We start from the raw sequence: 23,749 nt of genomic DNA, 5'->3' as shown, positions 1-23,749 counted from the left end.
TGAGAATGATAACTCTACATGATACTGATGACCGTTATTGCTGAGAATGATGACAATGTTAGTGACTATAGGGGCAAGAGCAAGCCATAGCTTAGAGGCCAGCTGGGAGGCCAGCTGGGAGGCCAGCTGGGAGGCCAGCTAGGAGGCCAGCTGGGAGGCCAGCTGGGAGGCCAGCTGGGAGGCCAGCTGGGAGGCCAGCTGGGAGGCCAGCTAGGAGGCCAGCTAGGAGGCCAGCTGGGAGGCCAGCTAGGAGGCCAGCTGGGAGGCCAGCTAGGAGGCCAGCTGGGAGGGCGACAACGCACCGTGGAGACGAAGAGGCAGCAGCACAAGTTGAGGTGAATGACGACGCTGGTGGTACTGACGACCTGTCGTCCCCGGATCATGACGACCAGGGTGACGACCGCTGCGGCCAGGCACACCAACGACAATCCGCAGCCGATGTCTGTGATCAGCACCAGCACAGGCTGTGGGGGAAGAGCGTTTAAGTAACAAGGGAACGAGATGGGAGAACTGGAGACTGGAGGAGGAGACCATAGTCCCAGAGACACGCTGCGGGAGGGGTGGACAGGTGCAGTCACCTAGACGGGATATAGTCACTTTGAACTCCACTTCAAAGTTTCAAGAATACGTAATGAGAGAAGTGAAGTGAATTATTAGGGGGAAAGCACCAAGCCATTACGACTATATAGCACTTGGAAGGAGTCAGGATAAGGATTTGGGATGGGACGGGGGGGGAAGGAATGGTGCCCCAACCACTTGGACGGTTGGGAATGGAACGCCGACCTGCATGAAGCGAGACCGTCGCTCTACCGTCAACTAACGCATCAAGAAGGCAACATTCACTTTAAGTGATTATATATTTAGGTAAGCACACACACACACCCTCGTGAGGCTGAGTGGACAGCGCTCGGGAGTTGTAGTCCTAATGGTCCGGGTTCGATTCCCGGCGGAGGCGGAAACAAACGGGGAGAGTTTTTCATCCTGATGCTCCTGTTCACCTAACAGTAACTAGGTACGTGGGAGGCAGCTGCTACGGGCTGCTTCCTGGGGATGTGTGTACTCATCTAGTTGTGCTTGCGAGGGTTGAGCTCTGGCTCTTTGGTCCCGCCTAACGTGTGTGTGTTTTAGAGAGAAATATATATAGTAGATATAGAATAAAGGGAAAATAGATTGGTTAGAAAGGCGGGGTCCAAGAGCTAATAGCTCGACACAAATAGTAAACACACACACGACTCATCACTCATCAGAAACACTTACATCATTAACATCGATGATGCCGTTGATGTCCATGATGATGGCGAAGTTTGTGAGGTGGTTACAGGAGCAGACGCTGAAGTAGTCGCTACTGGAGTCGAGCCAGCAGCCATCCGGGGACCAGGAGCTGGAGACCGGGTCCCACCACACGCACAACTTGCTGCTCCCATTTAAGTTGTACCTTGAAAAGCAAAATGGAAGATGATGACGCCCTCACAATCCACAGGGATCCCCTCGAGTGGGATCGGAAATGGTTGGGCATGTCACCCGACACCTCTGTTTACCAAGCAGTCTATAGGTACCCAGGAGTCAGTTCCCTCCCTCTTATAGTTCGACCTATAGGGGAGGTGAACCTCCATATAAGCTTAAATATAGGCTTTTCTGTCCTCAATAATGTGAATTATTATAGTTTGGTGTCCTGGTCAAGCCTTCACACTGTTCTCTCCCGTCCGTCAATGTGTAGCAAAAATATAAGCACAGTTTGTGTTGGATCAGAGTTCATACACACATTATATATTACCAAGACACCTGCCCTAGTTTACCTGGTGACTGCACTCACTCAGAGTGGAGAGGAGGATGGAGTTATCAAGGAAAAGTGCCAAGCAATTACGACTATATAGCACTGGAAAGGGGTCAGGATAAGGATTTGGGATGGGACCGGGGGGAAGGAATGGTGCCCCACCGCTTGGACGGTCGGGGATTGAACGCCGACTTGCATGAAGCGAGACCGTCGCTCTACCGTCCAGCCCAAGTGGGTGGATAAGCCCACTCTTCTCAGAGTAGAGAGAAGATAGGAAAACTGACAGAAAAAGAAAGCCGATGGATAATAAAAAAAAGAGAGGTCTAATGTAAAGATACTAAATAAGATAAAATTAGAGATCCAATAAAGAAAAGGAAGGTTAACGAGGAAAATGTGGGGTGGCGAGAGAAAAACAGGGTGCACTCAAGAGTAAAAAAAAACCATCACAGTCACTTCTGAGCTCATCTATCATCCATCAATATCGAGGGAAGGCCGTCTCCCCAGCCCCAGTAAACAACTCACCTGTCGCCTGAAAAGATGTGCCTGAAAGTGATCCTGACCCTCGGGTTATCGGCGGCGCCTTGAGGGGACTCGACGCTCCTGAGGGTGTCATTGAGAGTCATGCCCATTATGTACCCATTAACTACTTCCTGGAGAGGGTACACTACTCCTCCTGTGGCCAGCGCCGTCTGCAGACCCGCAGGGTTGCTGTGGTCGCGCGAGAGAGGCATCATTGCCGTGGCGGCAGAGGAGGATGGCAGCGGCGGCAGAGGAGGATGGCAGCGGCGGCAGAGGAGGATGGCAGCGGCGGCAGAGGATGACAGAGCAGGATGGCACAATGGCGAAGCAAGCCGAGGGGAAAGAAGGGAGAAAAGGATGATCTAATTATTACAGTTGTGTGTGTGTAAATATGGGAGTTTAGTTGATATTGTTTTGATCATCTTCCGAAGGCCAGTTGCCCTTTCAAAGACAATTTTTTGCTTCATCTAAAGTGTAATAATATTACTGACACTAATAATAACTTAGGATAATGCAAATATTAACACTAATGCAGCAAATTCTATTACAGAAGCCAAAATCATCTGTACCACCACCACCACTACCAAGACCTACCTAACTGCACCCTCCCACCCCTAGCGGCCATGTATCACCCTACACCCTCACTACAATCTGTCCTCCCCAACTTCCTACCAACAGAACACCTTTCAGCTACATCCAAAAAGTTCTTTCCCACTAAAGATCTCAGCAGCCCGTGGCCTGGACCCCAGAAAGCAAAGACATGTTCGTATTACCGTGTGGAATATATGATTAATAATTAAGGAACAGTAAGTTGGAAGCGGAAAAAAATTTAAAAGAAGGAAAGTTCAGTGTGCTAGGCTTTTGATACAATTAAATGATAACAGGAATATAATAATTATAACGAAAGGAATGAAGGAAAATTAGAAAAAAACAAAATGTTTCACAAGTCAAGTCTGGCCTCGGGCCGGGCTTGGGGAGTAGAAGAACTCCCAGAACCCCATCAACCAGGTATATGTGGGCCTGCGGGCCGCTCCAAGCAACAGCCTGGTGGACCAAGCTCTCACAAGTCGAGCCTGGCCTCGGGCCGGGCTTGGGGAGTAGAAGAACTCCCAGAACCCCATCAACCAGGTATCAACCAGGTAATGCCTGGGAAGGAATAGCGTCAATGTCCACATTCTCAGATTGTAGTTCAAGATGGTGATTGTTGTGGGATATTTACAACGTGGTGACGCAAGTGAGAATAAATATATTTGCCTTTATTATCTGAGATTATTTGATTGATATAACACTTAGACGTTATATAACAATGATAACGGGTAGCCTGAGTGAACCAAGAGGAAACTGCCTCAGGAGTAATACATGACAGTGATTGAAGATTCCAAGACATGTCAATGTAAAGAGTTATGTATTACCATTACATATTTTAAACCGAAGAATACATACAAACACACACACGGTACAGGGTAAGTGAGGACGCTGAACCAAAGAGCTTAGTTGTTGATGTGTTTGTTGCGAGAAGCGCAGCTCAGTACGTAATTAGCTCTTGGGCCCCGCCTTTCTAACCGTGTGAGGCCACAAGAGCTATAGGGAGAATATGTTGAGGTATGTCTGTTTACATAGTGCTGTGTGAGATGACATTACCTGGTGAAGGGTGAGAGGTCCTCACAGGGAGCCTGCAAGTTAAATAATATAAGTTTGGAAGATGAGTAAGCAGAGAACTGGAAGATGAATGAGAGACAAAATAATGTTTGGCTGTAGTACTGAGGGATCCCACGACAAAAACTTAACCTTAGTGCCATGTGAGATGACTACAAGATATTTTATAACAAGAAAAGGAAGTACGAGCAGTTGCATAAACTGGAAGAAGAATGCAATTGGTGGACAGGTAAATGGAAATGTTTAAGCTCGACCTGCAGGAAGTTAAATGCTAAACGGGAGATTGAAAATGGTTATGGGGAGAATTTTGTGTAAAGTTTAACGGCTGGAGGTGATGGGAGAGATGCTGGTGTGAGGGTGATTGGTCTTGCTGGGTGGGAACTGCGGGGCGTCGTGACGGAGACGTTTAGGCATCACTGAAGAAGCTGACACCAGGGGGGAGGCTGTCGGTGTAGATGAGGTTTGTGTACAAGTTATTAAATGTTGCCGAAAAAAATAAGGTTGTGGGTTTGATAATTTTTGCATGTGTGTACTCACCTAGTTGCGCTTGCGGGGGTTGAGCTTTGGTTCTTTAGTCCCGCCTCTCAACTGTCAATCAACTGGTGTACAGATTCCTGAGCCTACTGGGCTCTTATCATATCTACATTTGAATCTGTATGGAGTCAGTCTCCACCACATCACTGCCTAATGCATTCCATTTGTCAACTACTCTGACACTAAACAAATTATTTCTAATATCGCTGTGGCTCATTTGGGCACTCAGTTTCCACTTGTGTCCTCTAGTGCGTGTGCCCCTTGTGTTAAATAGCCTGTCTTTATCTACCCTGTCAATTTCTCTGAGAATCTTGTACGTGGTGATCATATCCCCTCCCTAACTCTTCTGTCTTCTAGCGACGTGAGGTTTAATTCCCGTTATGTGTGTGTGTGTGTGTGTGTGTGTGTGTGTGTGTGTGTGTGTGTGTGTGTGTGTGTGTGTGTGTGTGTGTGTGTGTGTGTGTGTGTGTGTGTGTGTGTGTGTGTGTGTGTGTGTGTGTGTGTGTGTGTGTGTGTGTGTGTGTGTGTGTGTGTGTGTGTGTGTGTGTGTGTGTGTGTGTGTGTGTGTGTGCGTGCGTGCGTGCCAGTTCGTACCCACTTACCAGATAATCCCTCGCCCGAGAACGCACTGGAGAGTTGTAAACTCCATAAAAGTGACAGCCACCTGATCAGCCGTTCTACCAGACTGTTGGAGGCTCTCCAGAAGCTCTATTTTGCTGCCAGAATCCTGCAAGAGAGAACACAAATCGCGAAGTGATGTTGGTTACCTCGAGATGATGACAGATGTTCGCTAAACAGATGTTTGTAATGGGAATTTGATACTCGCCCAAAGCTATGTTTAGTAGTACTATAAATACGGCTCTCTTTTTACGTGTAGTATTTCCAGACAAATGTATATAGTTCTAAGCTCGTCAATAGAGTATGAAAGATATTAGGTAATAGTTTATAAAATTACGAAATCAAATTATAAAAAGAATTTGAGAGTAATAATTAATACGGATCTTAACCCAGACAATATGGAAAAATATTCTAAACTAAGACCAATAAGGTTCTAAGATTTATGTCTGAAATCGTTATCAATAATAAAATCGACTTGATAATGGTCCAGGATGGACAGAAACGTCGTCGTCCTTTTATCTTCTGGTGTGTAAGTTGGTCTTCATATCTTCAGCCACGTTATTGTGACTCATCGTCTGCGTTATTAATCTCGACTCTCCTCCAATCCCCTAGAACAGTTCAGACCCGCTTGTAGTGGTGGTGCCAATCATTAGTGGTGCTGATGAACGAGTGAGCCGATTAGTTGGTCAACAGAGAGACAAATATAATGGAAGACATATCTAGAAATTGGTTGGTTGGGAACTTACATTAGTATGGAGATGGACACCCAACTCACACATCTTAAAAAGGAAGCGAAGAGGTTCGCTCGAGCCTTGACTATTGTCAAGTCGTGTACAGAGAGTGGTAGAGACAGTATACAAGGGTGATGGTTGGGTACTCACATTACTGTGGGTGTAGATGCGGTTGTTGTCGTCAGCATAGTGCTGTCGGTTGAAGCTCTCCGCCTCCACACCTGGCAAAAAAACTGTCATTTACACCCTGTGTTGTATATCTGTCACTCTTCTCTCAGCCGTGATCATTGTCCACGGCGCGCGAGTGTTGAACACTAATGAAAGGAAATTATGAGGAGACAGCGGTAACTATTTGGCACGTGGAAGGGATGTGAGGATAGCGAGGATAGGAGCTGGGATAAGGGAACGGTGTCAAGGAACGGTGCTAACCATTTGGGCCATCTGGTATCGAACGCCGACCTGCAAGACAATTGTCGCTAGGGGTGAACTGAAGAACACTGAATTTCACCCGGTGAAGAAGAGCCACGATACATTCTTCAGCGTTATAGTAAGGAATGCCAAATGATCAATGATTTCAGACGAAATACTTTGAGGTTAGCAACCATTTCCTTCACTTAGGGATACTGAACGATACCATCACAGTTCACACAAAGTTTGCTAGTAGGGGCAATTAGGCCCCCGTGCAAGACAAACCATCCTGCGAGATGGGGATATTAGCTGAAGGTTCTAGCTTGTGTCCTGAGCATCCCAGACACTGCCTTAATCGACTGAGCTCGGGTGCAGGGGGGGGGGTTGTGTAAAAGCCTGGTTTATGCCTCGGAGAAGCTACGGGATCCAGTAAGTTCAGTAGAACTTCGGTTTCAACCCTTTTAACCCTGTCGTAGCTCAGTCGATTAAGGCAGTGTCTGGGATGCTCCCGGACGCAGGTTCGAATCCTCGTCATGGCCCTTGTGGATTTTTTCTTGTGTCCCGAGTCTCTGTAACCCCTCATATAGATTACGGTAGCAGCACTAACTCCTCCTTAGAAGACTATTAACGGGGATTAAGACAAGTTCATGTCAGATCTGATCGTTTTTCCATACATCTAAACACTCGCCTTGATGGCTGGTGTCAACCTGGGGCCAGATCCATGAAAGCACTTACGCAAGTACTTACGAACCTGTACATCTCTTCTCAATCTTTGGCGGCTTTGTTTACAGTTATCAAACACTTAATGAGCTCCGAAGCACCAGGAGGCTGTTTATAACAATAACAACAGTTGAATGGGAAGTTTTCATGCTTGTAAACTGTTTAATAAATGTAACCAAAGCCGTCAAAGATTGAGGAAAGATGTACACGTTCGTAAGTGCTAGCGTAAGTGTTTTCGTGAATCTGGCCCCTGGACCCCGGGGAAGGTCACTCCTAGTCAGACCTTGTTTACCCTGGTCTTTACTCATTTAAGTAACAGAGACCTGGGCCAGGATTCATTAAGTGTCCAGTTACGAAACCTGTACAACTGTCCTTAATCATGACAGCTTAGCTTGCATTTATGAAACAGTTTACGAGCTCCGAAGCGGTACAAGGTTGTCTACAACAATAATAACCTTGGGTTGTGAAGTTTCGAAGCTCGCAAACCGTTTAATAACTATTGAATAAACCGACTTGATCTAGATAAGAAGTACAGGTTTCGTAAGCCGACACTTAAATGCTTGACGAATCCTAACCCAGTTGAGACGAAGGCTAGCAACCAGCACATTACATTTCCCCGAGTCATTTTGACAACAAAATTCCTATACAAAAATCCCTTCCTGTCCCGTTTGGTAACGAGGGCCTTGTTGACGTGGCACCACTGGCGGAACATGGCACCCTTGACCCCTGGGTCAACTTACCCACGGTCTCACGATGGTAGCTCTTGCTCTGGGCATCCAGCAGCTGCGCCATCTCCTCCACCGCCGACTGTAGAAGCTCCTGCATTACGGTACAATTCCTGCGGCGAGGCGCCTCCGGCAGCCCAAACCACACCTGAGGGAGAGACCCCAAGATGACTACGGTCAGGGACGAAGAGCTTCCAGGAATTCATCAAACCATTTACTCGTCTAATTACGAAAGCTGTACATCTTTCTCCTCAATCACGGAGGAGGTGGTGGGGTTTGTTTACAGTTATTCAACGTTTACATGATTCGAAAAACCACACTCTAAGGTTATTACTGATATGAAATAACTTCTTAGAATGGATATGGGACCCTATACTCATCCTGTGAGTGGTAGTGGACACAATACTCATCCTGTGAGTGGTAGTGGACACAAAGCTCATCCTAAACTAATTTTTTCATCTCCCCTTCACTCTCACTCAATCACAAATTGATTTTATTCCACCCGTCGTCCTATACTCGCCCAGCAACCCGTAGCCTAACCTGCGCCTGCTTCAGGAGCCTGTCGACGACCAGGGAGACGGAGCTGACGTAGGTGCTGGTGACGTTAAGGATCTGGTCGGGATCTGTCAAGCCTTGCCGGTCTCTCCTGTGGCGTTCCCCTGCCGCCTCCAGCAGATTCACAGTCCCCGCCACGTCGCCTGCAGGAGAGAGCTGCACTTAACAGGGGGACAGACAGTCTACGGGCTCGCCATAGCCCGTGCTACTTGGAACTTTTTGTTCCAGGTAGCGAATCTTAAACAACATAACAGGAGAGATGGGGGAAGGTCGTAGTGGATTAGCTAGGAGCACAGACGGACTTATGATGTGAGGTTAGTGCGTGTTTAAGACTAGAACTCAAGTCAGATAAATGGCATCTTAGTTCTACAATCTTCGTCAAGGTGGTGATCGATGTTCTGAACAGTGTTAATCGACCATAATGCGATCTGAGATAGGGTATTTTTTATTTCTAGTTCGCGTAACATTATATGACTGCAAATATTTATATGTAAAACTCGCGGTCCCATTCTAGATAATAACATATGTGCATATTATATTTATATATATATTATAATATAGTCAGTATATTATAATATCAGTTGCATATAGTCCTGGGGACCATTCAGGCTTGTTCGCATATATTATATTATATATATATATATATTATATACACACCCATAACAAAATCTTTTATTATTATACAAAACAAATTATCATATAATTGGCCATAATTAAAGTGGATGAAGCTAAGTTGATATACAAGACTTGAAAAACAAATCACTAGTCATGTGTCAATATTGAATGCACCGATACAGTAACCATCATTAACGGAAAGCTTAAGAAAGTACAATTACTTTCCTACAAGTACTTAAGTACAAGTACTTAAAGTACTTTCTTCACAAAAAAAATTAGAGGCTTCATTGTAATCTAACATCAGCATCAGGAAGTACTGTAATAAAAAGATTAGTAATGACAATATCTATCAAATTTCAGTAACATAAAACACCAAAATAAATTTAATTTGACAAATTCACTAAAGACTTCCGCCAAAAAAAAAAAATACAAGATATATCCTATACTTTATTATATAGCCTAACAAAAATGACTATAAAGGGACGTCACCACAGGAGATCTGGATTATAATGAAGTTTGACGAGTATATAATTGTTATATAACTCGTACGAGTATATAAATTATATATTTGTCCTAAATACAAATGTAACATAAGTAATTATCAAAGAAACAAATGCAACAAAAAAAATGCTCGTAAATGTTGATAATATTAAAACGTTGACATACAAATGAGAAACTAAAAAAAGATCAATTATAAAAATGAAAAAACACACGAGAGGAAAAAATAAATATTAGTTAATATTTGTTTAATTTGACAACTTGTTCAATATACATTTAAGCGTAAATAATGAAACAAGCAGAGCAGAACTATTTAATTTGGGATGATATATTTTTATTACAAAAAATATCCAATATCCTCAAATTCTATAGTGATTAAAATTAGCAAACCAGAATGTGCGCTATGAATTACTTTTAACAGGCAATCTGGAATGGGGGGAGTGAGATGGGGGGGTGGGAAGGGGGTTGGGAGGATGGAATGGGGGGAGTGAGATGGGGGGGTGGGAAGGGGGTTGGGAGGATGGAATGGGGGGAGTGAGATGGGGGGGTGGGAAGGGGGTTGGGAGGATGGAATGGGGGGTGAAGTAAGGGGGTAATATACTAAAAAAAAGTAATTTTTTTGTAATATTTTAACTCAACTGGGAAACGAATATTAGAATATTTAAAATAAATATATGACTTGAAAAAGATCAATGTGAAGAGAGTTAGTTGACATGTATTAACAGAAATTATATAATATAACAAAAGGTTTCAAATGTAAAGTGTTAAAGAACAGTCAAAATTAATGAGAGCATAGGAACCCCGAACGCAGACACGAACGCAGACATGAACAAGGAATCACGAACGCAGACACGAACAAGGAATCACGAACGCAGACATGAACAAGGAATCACGAACGCAGACATGAACAAGGAATCACGAACGCACACATGAACAAGGAATCACGAACGCAGACATGAACAAGGAATCACGAACGCAGACATGAACAAGGAATCACGAACGCAGACATGAACAAGGAACCACGAACGCAGACACGAACAAATTAACTAGTACACGCACCAAACCAAATCACAAGCACCGGAAAAACTTAACAAATCAACATATATAAACACAAGAAATAACTCACCATGGTTAATAAATAAACCAAACACACCCATTCAGATGAAAGACCGAGTAAAAAAACAAAGTCCAATAAACAAAAACTGAGAAAGCAACACACACTTATATGACGTCATATGACATGTAAGAGCCACAGGTCCAAGTGGCACAGGTCACAGTGCATATGTAAGAGCCACAGGTCCAAGTGGCACAGGTCACAGTGCATATGTAAGAGCCACAGGTCACAGTGCATATGTAAGAGCCACAGGTCCAAGTGGCATTGGCGTCGCCAGTGTCCGGACAGTTCTGCGTCCGTGTCTCCCCTGGCTCCGTTTGGTTCCACTGCAAGCAAAACACACTTCCTGGGAACTGAAGGTGAAAGACCAAGAGGAAGGAAGAAAAAAATGAACCGACATGAAAGCGACGAAGAGCTCAGTAGAGAGAGAGAGAGGATGGGTTGGACCGACCTGGCGCCATGTTGGTGCTGGTGGTGTTAGCGACGAAGTCCGTTAATATGTCCCCGGCCGTAGTGTTGGTGGAGTTGTCGGACAGCGCAGACGCCCACTCCTCCAGCTGCAGATTGCTACAGGCGCTGCCCAGGGGGGAAAAGAAACACGCTACACACGGTTACTACTGACGGGGAGGTGACAGCAAGGTCGGAGGTGGGGGGATGGAACAGTGACGACGTAGTATTTAGGCAGTGACTGGGTGTGAGTTACACGTATGAAGAAGCAGCAAGACAAGGGAATGAGTCACGTGTATGAGCAGACGGCAGGACAAGGAAATGAGTCATGCGTATGAGTAACAGCAAGACAAGAGTATGAGCCAGTCAAATGGTCGCTCCTGTGTGATAATAACAAGAGAATTATTATTTATGTAACCATTTACTCGTATGAACTAAAGTGGCTTTTGTCATACCAGATTTCTCTATGTGGATCATCATTGCAATTGCGATGCTTTTACAGATTCCATCATTGGTTTTCACACATGCAAATTATACTTTCCAGTCCGTCCTCAAAAAAAAAAAGGCTAAAGGCACGTTAATCCAGACGCTAAATCTCCTTTTTATGGAAAAAAGTACTCATTACTCACAATCAATTAGGTTCGAACTCTTCTTGAACAGTGTTTCTCTTTGTCCATGTGTTCGACTGACACCTCTTTAAATATTTCAACCCAGGTATTAGAGCAGATCAATATCAACTTGATATAATGCATCCAGGGTTGTTTTGTTATCAAAGCTTGACACGCTGTTAAGAATATAATTTAAATATAAAGTGTTTTACTCACCTGAGATCTGGCTCGTCGATCCAGTGGCCGTCGGAGCCACAGGTCCAAGAGGCATTGGCGTCGCTAGTGTCCGGACAGTTCTGCGTCCGTGTCTCCCCTGGCTCCGTTTGGTTCCACTTGTACTCGGGGTACACCTCGGGCAGCGGGACGCACTCGGGGCACGGGCGCCGGGGGCCTGGTGTCGTAGTCGAGGCTGCAATGGTTGTAGAGCTTGTAGTCGAGGCTGCAATGGTTGTAGAGCTTGTAGTCGAGGCTGCAATGGTTGTAGAGCTTGTAGTCGAGGTTGTGACAGTTGTGGAAGTGGTGGTCGATGAAGGAACCGTTGAGGGTGTGGAAGCGTTGGTGGTGGTTGCTGAAGGCGTTGGTATTGGAGTTGATGGTGCCTCTGTTGGGGGATTATGTTCGAGCACCATCGGGTATTCACAAAGAACAGACCGTTGCCCGTCTATATCATCTCTGTCCGTACAGTTTAGGGCATCTGGAACTTTAACATACATATTAAAAGCCGCTAAAGCGTTGGCGTCATCCCAGGCATCTACCCACACTGACCCCACGTCAGGCGGGCAGACAGCTACAGTACTGTTGTACAGAGACATAAGGGCCATGTCACCTCCCTGGGCGTTACAAGCGAGCTTGGCTTCCTGTGGGTCAGAGTAGTTACCGTCCGGGACAACCAAACAGCCTCCAGTCATGTCTGGAGATGCTGCGTCCTCGGAACATCGCCATTCGGAATAGATCTGGGGATCACAGACTCGTAAATGATTATGTTTCTAACATTGCGCTCAATGTATTGTCACTGTATATATCAAACTATACTGTAAATAGAAGTATCAGTAAGCTTGTATGCCAGACACTTTCACAAGTCAGAAAATGTGAAGAATGAACTCACAACAACGTTATCTATATCTATGAGAAAACCTTATGGTGCTGTGTGGAATGAACTCCGATGAGTCCAAAGGTGCCAGTTCGATCCCATATGTTTCCTTAATTATCTTCAGATGTATTCATATATTTCATATATATTTTTTCAACGGATTTAAATGAATAATCAGCAGTTATACAGGTATGGTATTAATTATGAATTAAGCTCGAGTGTCTGTTTTAATGTTCCAAGTATCTCACTCCAGGCAGAAGGTAATCAATTACTTCATTAATATGCGTGAATGACAAGCGGCGTTAAATAATTAGGAGTAGAAAGGACTATAAGCCACTTCTGCACTTGGGAGGGATACGAGGATACAATAGGAACTGGGACACGCAGACGGAGTGAAGCAACGGTGCCTAACCACTTGGACGGTCGGGACTGAACGCCGACCTGCAAGAAGCGAGACCGTCGCTCTATCATCCAGTCCAAGTGGTTAGACTTGGGTTAGTTTGATAATAATTCAAAATTATGATAATAAAATAGGATTTAGCGCCTCGCCTGAGGTAGAACAGAGGAAGCGTTTGGTTTTAAACCCGTGAACCCTTTTTGTGTGGCGGGGGTGTTTGTGTCTGTTACCACATGATACTGACGGAGTGTTTGGCGAGGCGGAGGCTGAGGTAGGGGGTGACGGCGGGGTGGCAGGTGGACGACAGGTGGTTGTGGAGGTCCTCGTGCGACACCTCACAGGACGGCCGCCCATCGCACCTGTAATAGAGCACCCACAACTAGTCACTGCCAGCACTACTGGTGGACCGCCTGGAGAACCTCCGCCCACAGGTTATCCCCGGTGTGAGTCTCCGGGTGATCCCTCCTCTTCTTAATTGATAATTCTCTAGTCCACACAATCGTGGTCCCCCCGCTCTAGTGCCTTCTGATTAATGTTTCTCGAATAGAAGGAGTTGTCATTTTACAAAAATATTGGAGCTTGTGGCATCGTTATACAAAATAGTTTTACAAATAAGGGCGAGGGCATGTTTTGTATGTTTCTTTAGTCTCTCATATACCTTGCATTCTCTATTGTTTCATCAGGAAAGAAAAACGTAAAATAAGGAGTAATTCTTGATCCAAATTTCAAGAACATTTTATGATATATAATGAAGAACTAAGGAAAGAAGACCTAGGAAAGAACAATTAGTGAAGCTAGAATAGTGGAAGTGAAACAGACATCAGCGAGGCAGCAGCCACACACCAGCCCACTTACTTCTGGCGAAGTAACGACAGGGCGGAGGCGGCGTAGCAACCAGAGAATGTTTGGTTGACCGAAGCGTTGCGACCGAAGAGAGCAAACTCGACCTTCCACACCAGCGAATCATCGGTCGAGAACCTGTAGTTGCCACCGTTCACAACAACAAGCTTTTCCTCGTTGTCTACAGACCGAAAGAACAACACCCAAATTTAAAATTCAATCTCGCACTCATGACCTTGAATAAGTAGTTTAACAAAAGGCTGAAGAAAAGACTGTACTGCATAATAGTTGTTAAAATAAATATATCCATATGTATTAAATACATCCATACGATAAATAATGAAGGAGCTAATAGTAATATTGATATATAAGACATGTTTACTTGATAAATTGATGAACTAACCAGCTTGAAGTTCACATTTGAGCCCAGTGTACCCGGGCGGACAGCGACACATGGCCGTGCTGAAGGACGGGTCGGCCAGACCCAGAGCCTCGGACGCGGGAAAGCAAGTGGCTCCATTCTGGCAGGTGTTGTTCGCGCAGGAGTCGTTAGGTGGGAGGAGGGAGGTGGTGAGGCGCGGCAGCGGCCTGAACACCGGCGGGAGGGCACACACCACCTGCAGTCTCTTACTCGAACACTCTTCCCCACACCGGATATAATTGCCGCCTGAAACATATGCCTGGTCTGGTGTCCGGGCAAACAGTCGCGGTGTTCGAGTGCTTCCTTCCTCAACACCCAGCGTCCACCACTCTTCCGTCCAGTGGTTGTAGAAACTCGAATCATTGATGAAACTCGCGAGATCTCCTCCACTCTGAAGGCAGATATTGCGACCGGATTCGAAATCGGTGGGATCGTGGGTTTCGAAACACGTGTTGTTGAAGAAGAACAGCTCATCCTGGCAAACTGGACTGGTGGTGTTCTGAGTCAGACGGACCGTCAGAGTGAAGTCCTCGAGGTCAGTGTTGTGTCGACAGACCTGAGACTCTTCCAGGTAGCTGTGGAGACGCTCGTACTCGATGGTACACTGGTGCTTCCCGTCACACCTGCAGGAGAGAAGACACCCATTGCAGGCTCCAGCGGATTGCTGGATCAGTTGAAATTATTTACCCCCTCACAGAAATGGTGCTATAAAGTGATTACGAACAGCTTTTGTAACGATATAAAACTGATAAGTAACTCGAAACAATTATACGATATCCTTAGGGTATACATGCAAAATATGAATACAATATCCTACTATCACCCTCAAGTAGGATATCATTACAGTTCTCACCAATACTTGAGGATGGCCAAGGCGTTCGGGAGAACGCAGCCTGGGTACGACGACTGTGTCGCCGACGGAGACAACCTGCTGGTGTTGGTAGAGAAATCGGCGTGCGTGATCACCATGTACTCGTCAGTTGTCAGCGTCGTCGAGGATTCCACTACGCGATCTGTGTGGGGGAAGGAGAGAGCTGTGGCGGAGAGCAGCACTAACATGTGCCAGAGACATCATCCATCTACTTATATAAACATACACCCCCACCCCCATCACATGTATAATATACCCCCCCCATCATCCATGTATCATATACCCCCCCCCATCATCCATGTACTATATACACCCATCACTCAGGACACGTATTTTAAACTGATGCAAACAAAAGTAAACAAGGTAACATGGCCGCATGTGGCAAGCCGGCACATATAACAAAAACGTTAAAATAAAAAATTCTTCCACGATATTTTACTCAACCTACGTGACACCCGTGCTTGAATACGCAGCGCCGGCATGAAATCCAAGCTATATATAATAAAAAAGTTACTTGAAAAAGCACAACAATCTACAAAAAGGCTTGTACATGAATTCACTGGAAAAAAGGTACGAGGATCCAATAGAACTCAATCCAAGGACTCTAGACCAGAGACGGATCAGAAAAGATTTGACTAAGTACAAAATATTGAGGGAAAAATGGCAAAGCGAGAAAGGACACCACAACCATCACCCACAAACACCGTCACCTTCCAGGACGGGAGTGCAGCTGTCGTCGAGGCAGCGACAGGTGTAAGGATAGTCGTCGGGTACGTCGTCTTGCTGCTGGATATTCCCGCCACCCTGGGCGGGCGCCACCAGGCCGTCGGTGGCGGGAAAGCAGGCGCCCTCGTCGCCACACGCCTCCTCCAGGTTGCAGCGCCACGCCAGGCTCGCAGACCTCTCTGTGGGCACAGGGGTCACCTACATGACACTACTCAATACATACATGTAAATGGTTCTTCAGGGCACATAATGCATTCTATATGAACGTCAGCAAAGTGCTGTATATTGCTTCAACAATGCAGAAAAATGTTGCGAAGTATAATAACGAAAAGTATTGTGAAGTATGTAAATAAGTATATCAACAGAATGTTCCATTCCGGCAAGACTATGCAACACCGTATGTATGTATATAATGTTGCAGGGAACGTTAATGTGAGTTACCCGTTCGGTTGGTCCGTACAAGGAAGCTGGCAGAGGTATTATTCTGTGTAACAGTGACTTTGTAGCCGGAGTCGGGCCGGAGGTCGTGGTAGATGTGGTACTGGACGCTGGGAGACACTGGCAGGCAGAAAGGAGCTGCAGCAGACACGAGACACAGTAGCTTGGTTAAGGTCTATCAATGCTACGAGGGGCTCTTAAGTCCAGCACACTCACCAAGTATATATATACACTTCTCGGCGTATATATATACATACTTTCAGTGTATATACACCGAGAAGCGGGTTATACCTGTGTATATACACCGTTGATAACTTGAACAACAAATTTTCATTAATCGCAATAAATTCAGTGCTTGAAATATACAATGGTTTCCGATATAAAATCTGAATATTCAAATAGAAAATGGATGCCCAATAAATGCTGTACAAGTGATACATTAGTAGCGAACACTATATGATCAACCCGTCCTCTTAAAAATAACGTCACTTTTCGCTCGTATGCGCATTATGGTCAAATTTGGACGTAATTTGAAATGAAATCTACTCACAAAAGTGACGTACTGTCCCGTTTTCTATTTGAGTCGTCCGGCTTACTCGGAAAGGTTAGAAGAGGAAACTTTCAATTAACGTTTTTCATAACGTTTTGAAACTTTATGAGAATTTCCTGCCCACCTAACTAACCAGAGGACCCTTAACTTACTGTTGTTGACAAAAAAAAATCCCAAATTTATTTCCATTTTTTTTTCATTTTCAAATTACGTCCACTTTCGGCCATACGGGCAAAAGCGACGATATTTTTAAGACAGGTTGTTGAACCATAACACAAAACAAGTCAAACCGGATCGATTGTTGCTACCGTGATCACCGAGGGCGGTGCACACCTGGAGGAGGCTCGCACCAGACTCCCACTCCACCATGATGGTCGTGGCCGTGGTCGCTGCTCGCAGCTGCCCTGCAAAATAAATCATTATCAAACCAATGCGCTGTGCTAGTTTGCCTATATAAAACTACCTATGTTAAAATAGAAGACAGAGCTTGTTGATATCTTCCATGATGCTAATATGAGGACAGAATAGGGGTGAAGGAACGATGCCTATAGCCACTTAGATCATTCGGAACCCGTTCTCGCACTTTCTTACAGTCAATATTGACTTATTAAATACGTGCATATGTGACATACTAAACATACTAGTTTACCTTGAAAAGCTTCATACCTATACCTATAATAGGTTAAGTAATAATTGAAATTACGAAGCAATAAGATGCTTATCTTAACATACTAATAAGGTTAGGTAAGGTCGGTGTTTTCTATGAAGCTTTTCAAGGTAAACTAGTATGTTTAGTATGTCACATATGCACGTATTTAATAAGTCAATATTGACTGTAAGAAAGTGCGAGAACGGGTTGGGGATTGAACACCGATTCTGCAAGAGACGAAGCCGTCGTTGTACCAACCATACCAACTGGCGCACATTATATGGTGTTTGAGGTTAAAGATGTCTGCTTCACCAATTATTGTATCAAGCGACACATGGAGTAGAGGGAGGTGTAGTTTACCAGTAACTAGTTTCGAGGGACAGGAAGCCTGAACTCTCTCTCATTGTCTCCCCCCCCACCACCAGGTCATGCAACTACTGACTTTGCCTAAACTGAGTATCAATTTAACTGCCGGTAGAAAAGGTACAAGTGCTCAACCGTTTCTGTCCTGGAATGGAACCCGGGTCCATTTATTGTGTGACGTTAACACACCAAACCAATAAGGGATTGTTATGTTATCTTGAGGTTATCTTGAGATGATTTCAGGGCTTTTAGTGTCCCCGCGGCCCGGTCTTCGACCAGGCCTCCACCCCCCAGGAAGCAGCCCGTGACAGCTGACTAACACCCAGGTACCTAATTTACTGCTAGGTAACAGGGGCATAGGGTGAAAGAAACTCTGCCCATTGTTTCTCGCCGGCGCCTGGGATCGAACCCAGGACCACAGGATCACAAGTCCAGCGTGCTGTCCGCTCGGCCGACCGGCTCCCACATTGCTTACAAATGTTGCATTGCAGATCAGCGCTGGAAGAACGGGGAGCCGGTCGGCAGAGCGGACAGCACGCTGGACTTGTGATCCTGTGGTCCTGAGTTCGATCCCAGGCGCCGGCGAGAAACAATGGGCAGAGTTTCTTTCACCCTATTACCTAGCAGTAAAATAGGTACCTGGGTGTTAGTCAGCTGTCACGGGCTGCTTCCTGGGGGTGGAGGCCTGGTCGAGGACCGGGCCGCGGGGACACTAAAAGCCCTGAAATCATCTCAAGATAACCTCAAGATAACGGTAGTGGATAGCGGTAGAACTGTGGCAAGGGACGACAAATGTTGCAAGGTACCTGGGAAATTGACCCGAATGGACCAGTTCACTCCGTCGACGACTCACATGGGATATAGGCTCGGCCGTGGCAGTCACTGCTGGAGGTGCTGACCCGCACGTCGATCACCTCTCCTGCAGGAACCGTCAGTGTTGCATTCGTGTCCAAAGTTTCGTTACAGAGAGATTGGTTTCGTGTGGCCCAGTTCCAGCAGATTTCATAAAGTTCGTCATCTATTCGTAGAGAAACATTGAAGGGGAATACTGTAGTGTGGATAAACATGAGTATATGCACACACTCACACATATAGAACCACTTTAAGAGTGGTTCACACACGTGGAACCACATAACTGAGTGAATTCACACGCGCATGGGACCACAATACAATGCATTCACACACACACACATTGAACCAGGTAGAAGTGAAGTCACAAGAGAGAGAGAGCGAGAGAGCCAGAGAGAGAGAGAGAGAGAGAGAGAGAGAGAGAGAGAGAGAGAGAGAGAGAGAGAGAGAGAGAGAGAGAGAGAGAGAGAGAGAGAGAGAGAGAGAGAGAGAGAGAGAGAGAGAGCCAGAGAGAGAGAGAGAGCCATAGAGCCAAAGAGAGAGAGCCAGAGAGACGGAGAGAGAGAGAGACAGAGAGAGCGAGCCAGAGAGACATAAGAGAGCCAAAGAGACAGAGAGAGAGAGACAGACAGAGACCATTCACTACATACCTGACGGCTCCCACGAGGCACTAAGCGTCCTCGGTAGAAGGAGCTCGAGCTGAAGGTTGTTCTTGCACGTGGAGCCCTCAGTGGTGGTGGCCGAGGCTGTAGCAGTGGATATGTCGGTGGAACGATCACTGCTGGTTTGGAGGGTGGTGTCAGTAGTGGTTATCGTGGTAGGACTGCTTGTACTGGTTATCGTGGTAGGCTCAGTAGTGGTTATCGTGGTAGGACTGTCTGTAGTGGTTATCACGGTAGGCTCAGTAGTGGTTATCGTGGTAGGACTGTCTGTACTGGTTATCATGGTAGGCTCAGTAGTTATCGTGGTAGGCTCAGCAGTGGTTATCATGGTAGGCTCAGTAGTTATCGTGGTAGGACTGTCTGTAGTGGTTATCACGGTAGGCTCAGTAGTTGTTATCGTGGTAGGACTGTCTGTACTGATTATCGTGGTAGGCTCAGTAGTTGTTATCGTGGTAGGCCCAGTAGTTATCGTGGTAGGCTCAGTAGTTGTTATCGTGGTAGGCTCAGTAGTTGTTATCGTGGTAGGACTGTCTGTAGTGGTTATCAGGGTAGGCTCAGTAGTTATCGTGGTAGGCTCAGTAGTTATCGTGGTAGGCTCAGCAGTGGTTACCGTGGTGGGAGTGGTTATCGTGGTAGACGTGGTAGGAGTGGTTATCGTGGTAGACGTGGTAGGAGTGGTTATCGTGGTAGGAGTGGTTATCGTGGTAGACGTGGTAGGAGTGGTAGACGTGGTAGGAGTGGTTATCGTGGTAGGAGTGGTTATCGTGGTAGACGTGGTAGGAGTGGTTATCGTGGTAGACGTGGTAGGAGTGGTTATCGTGGTAGACGTGGTAGGAGTGGTTATCGTGGTAGGAGTGGTAGACGTGGTTATCGTGGTAGAAGTGGTAGGAGTGGTTATCGTGGTAGAAGTGGTAGGAGTGGTTATCGTGGTAGAAGTGGTTATCGTGGTAGAAGTGGTTATCGTGGTAGGAGTGGTTATCGTGGTGGGAGGGGTAGACTCAACAGTGGTTATCGTGGTGGTAGTGTCAATAGTTTCTAGCGCTTCGGAAGTGGTAGTGACAGCCAGTACCCCAGAGATGGCTACCAGCACACCTGAAACAGCCAAAACCGGGATACAACTTCTTAAAACTTCTTTAAATTCTTTTTTAAATTCAAATTTTGCCCCGAGGGGCGAGTTTATATGGCAGCGCCACTCATCCTGTGAGTGGACACACCGCCATAGCAGCATGTACAACACTCTCCAATAGGAAGAAAACCCGCTGGGTTGTTCATCCTGTCACTTGTACCCAGACACAGATGGGACTTGCTTAACTGTCTCAAGTGAACAGCTCCTCAAACAAGAAGATTAACATCTGTCAGCCGTTTAAAGCTTACGTTATCTTGCGGGGGCAAAATAGGGGAATCTTTTAAGAACAGTATCAATCTCTTATTTTCCTCGCTGAGAGTTTGTTCCTTAAAAACAAAGTATAACTTGGCATATACCACCACATATGTACTTATTAATCAGCCAAATATTGACTATGAGCAATAAGTCTCATATGTACTGTCTTGTGCGACAGCGGGTTCCTTACACACAATGTCTTACTAAGATTATCTTACGGGATAACTTATCAAGTGTGAGTCACAGTAACGAAAGTATTTATATATATGATGGTTATTAAGGCATTTACTAACAAGATGGAAAGCATGTATAATGTTCTCATAAACACTCATATACATTATGAGTGTGTATAACCAGATAACACTCCCGTCGGTTCTAATTTTGACTCAAATATGTTTTGAGTCACGCTCATATTATATATTCCGTTCAAGGGTCACATACAAAGAGGTGTATATCCTACTTTGAGTAAAAGCGTCATGATTGAAGCATACAAATGGATGAAAGGGTATAACAGAGGGAAAATCAATAAGATTTTAAATATATCCACACAAAATATAACGCAGAGAAATGAAAAATTAATTGGAGAATTTTAAAGCTAGAAAGGACCTGGGTAAATACTAGATTGGAAATAAAGTTGTGGATTTATGGAGCAATATACCGGTAACGAAATAGATGTGGGATTAATGGTTTGTTTTACACGTAAGGAGGGACTTTATATTTATATATAATACTCGTTAAAAGTATGTGGTGCCTCGTGCGAGGCGCCACATACTTTTGAAGAAAATAGATTGAAGGTATTATGGGTGAAAATTTTTAAACAGATGCGGCGCCTACATGACGTCACAAAAACCGTTAGCTGGCAGCTGGTACCTTCAGGCCAGGCGCTAGTCAGCTCCAGGCTGTCATGGTGAGTGGTCGTGTGTGTCTCACCTTGCTCTGTCATCCTACGATGTTTTATGCACATTTTAGTGGTACTTGTGGTTTTACTGTGTTGGTATGACACCTACCAAGGAATTCAGAAAAAAACAGGCTCCTTATCGTGTCTTATCTCCTGTATCTTTTAGGTTTATGTCGTTTGAGCTAGTACTCATATTAGATTGTATTAACAGAGCACCATAATTACTGTAATACAAAATTTATCAGTTTCAAGGTATGTTTAGTTAAAAAGCAGAGCTAAAATATTCCGCTATAAATATTAATTGTCTCGTCTGCTAGGCCCAGGTTTATGTGATTCAAACTCACCCACTCTGCAACGACTGGAGAAAAGCTTATCAACCCGGAACTGTACTTTATATAATGGGAGGTTCTGGGTTTTAGGGTTTTGGGTTAATAGGCTTGTGTCCCATCGTGGCTAAAGGCAGGTGTTTGAGAATCACCAGAACGCCGGTTTAAGTTACCCCATTGCTTCACAATTATTTTCTCATTTATACAAATACAATACACATATTTATTCAGGTAAAGTACATACATACAAGGGGAGATACAAAACGTTAATGGATTTATAGATAGAGCTAGTACATACAATGCCTAAAGCCACTATTACGCAAAGCGTTTCGGGCAGAGCGTTTATCACGCCATTGTAATTTCTTTGGGATTATATATACATGTATATATATAAAAAGGGAGAGAGAGAGAAAGAGAGCGAGCGTAAGCCTGCTTACTACGCAGCCATATCCATCAAGGTCGTACCCAAATACTTTTGCAAGCTACTTACCGATGAAGCAGCAGCTACTGAACCACGTAAAGCTCGCCATGGTGCCTCAGTCGTAATTCAGCAGTGCGCTACTTGAAGACGTTCCGCATAAATGGCAACATCCGTCCTTAAGATCTCTTACTTCAGAAGAATTCCCTGCTCCAAATGTGCAGTGTGGTGGGCAATGTGTGTGTGTGTGTGTGTAGAGTGTGGTAGCTTGTTTGTGGTAGGCAGTGTGGTAGACGAGTAGGAGAAGGACCCAGCCTTCAGAACCGGAGTTAAGAATGCGACTGTATCTCCCACGAGTTAATCTCAAGGAGAGTTATCTTATCGTACTTATCTGCACTTCATATTTACTCGGTAATTTTTGATTACTTGCCATTAAGTAGGCACATACCTTTCACGACACTCCTGCACTTGTATCAGTACAAACTGTTACGGCCACACTTAGCCAGTAACCGGGGTTCTTTTCATTCAAACTTTCTATGAGGCGTTAGTGCCTCATCTTACCTATGACAGATTTAGATCTGATAAGTTATTAAGAACTAGCAGTAATGGGGGTAAACAACGTTAAACAAAAAAATATCACCAGATGTACTTCTTAACTATATACACATTACATATGTATAACACATAACACCGCTAAGACAATCGTTATACGTGATCACTTATTTCGAAATTCACGTCCGTTTACCGATGACAAGTTGTAATCCTCTACAAGCCTAGCGACACTTTCATCATCGGTAACTTAATAGAACAATAGAGTAACATTTCCTGTCAACTTCCTTAAATACTTAGTGCGACATTCACAAATCTTCAGCCACTTGGCAACTTGATATTTTCTAATTACGAGTTAAACATTAGTGAGAATATTATTTGGAGTTTTGACAATTTGTTAAGATTTTGGCGATTTTGTAACTTGATTTGTTTACATATTATTTCTCTAGACGATATACTGTAGTGTGTCGAGGCTGATAATAATTCATTCGATATTAATACCGTGATTATAGTACTAATATGTGATGAATCATTTCGTGCCTCTTCAAAATAGTTTTTCATTGCGAATAAGGGTAGCGTGGGTTCCTACCTGCCAAGTCAGGTAGGAACCCACACACAGATATGTACTCACTCCGCGGTGGAGTGATAAAGGGGGAGGGTCAACAACCATGGAACTGAGCAATTGCACACTCGGTGTGGTTCTGACGGTGCAGAAATGTGCAATTCAGCGAGACAGAGACAAGTGTTATGATCACGATGCTGCATAAATGAGATGTGCAATTGCATACTTGAATAAAGA

The 23,749-nt window shown here is 44.8% G+C and overlaps 1 protein-coding gene across 3 annotated transcripts in view; it reads right to left on the bottom strand.

The window, feature by feature from the left end:
- LOC123770270 (latrophilin-like protein LAT-2) overlaps positions 1-22,753 on the bottom strand; it is a 29,078-nt gene extending 6,325 nt beyond the window's left edge. Inside the window, exons 1-19 of one of the 3 annotated variants that reach the window (XM_045761963.2) lie at positions 22,474-22,753; positions 19,367-20,470; positions 18,721-18,885; positions 17,146-17,259; positions 16,309-16,443; positions 15,852-16,046; positions 15,124-15,283; positions 14,253-14,893; positions 13,865-14,030; positions 13,254-13,368; positions 11,739-12,475; positions 10,919-11,043; positions 8,226-8,383; positions 7,701-7,833; positions 5,983-6,053; positions 5,086-5,210; positions 2,297-2,482; positions 1,258-1,435; positions 303-464 (exon numbers count right to left, since the gene is read on the bottom strand). In XM_045761963.2, coding sequence (XP_045617919.2) covers positions 303-464; positions 1,258-1,435; positions 2,297-2,482; positions 5,086-5,210; positions 5,983-6,053; positions 7,701-7,833; positions 8,226-8,383; positions 10,919-11,043; positions 11,739-12,475; positions 13,254-13,368; positions 13,865-14,030; positions 14,253-14,893; positions 15,124-15,283; positions 15,852-16,046; positions 16,309-16,443; positions 17,146-17,259; positions 18,721-18,885; positions 19,367-20,470; positions 22,474-22,513 — 4,710 coding nt within the window. In that variant the 5' untranslated portion in view covers positions 22,514-22,753. Of the gene's footprint in view, positions 1-302; positions 465-1,257; positions 1,436-2,296; positions 2,483-5,085; positions 5,211-5,982; positions 6,054-7,700; positions 7,834-8,225; positions 8,384-10,918; positions 11,044-11,738; positions 12,476-13,253; positions 13,369-13,864; positions 14,031-14,252; positions 14,894-15,123; positions 15,284-15,851; positions 16,047-16,308; positions 16,444-17,145; positions 17,260-18,720; positions 18,886-19,366; positions 20,471-22,473 lie in introns of those variants that run through there. The other 2 variants (XM_045761964.2, XM_069339882.1) reach the window with 2 other exon arrangements.
- Positions 22,754-23,749: the final 996 nt, after the last annotated feature.

Source organism: Procambarus clarkii, chromosome 42, assembly GCF_040958095.1.
Source record: "Procambarus clarkii isolate CNS0578487 chromosome 42, FALCON_Pclarkii_2.0, whole genome shotgun sequence".
Taxonomy (NCBI): domain Eukaryota; kingdom Metazoa; phylum Arthropoda; class Malacostraca; order Decapoda; family Cambaridae; genus Procambarus; species Procambarus clarkii.
This window is presented reverse-complemented; position numbering and strand designations above follow the sequence as displayed.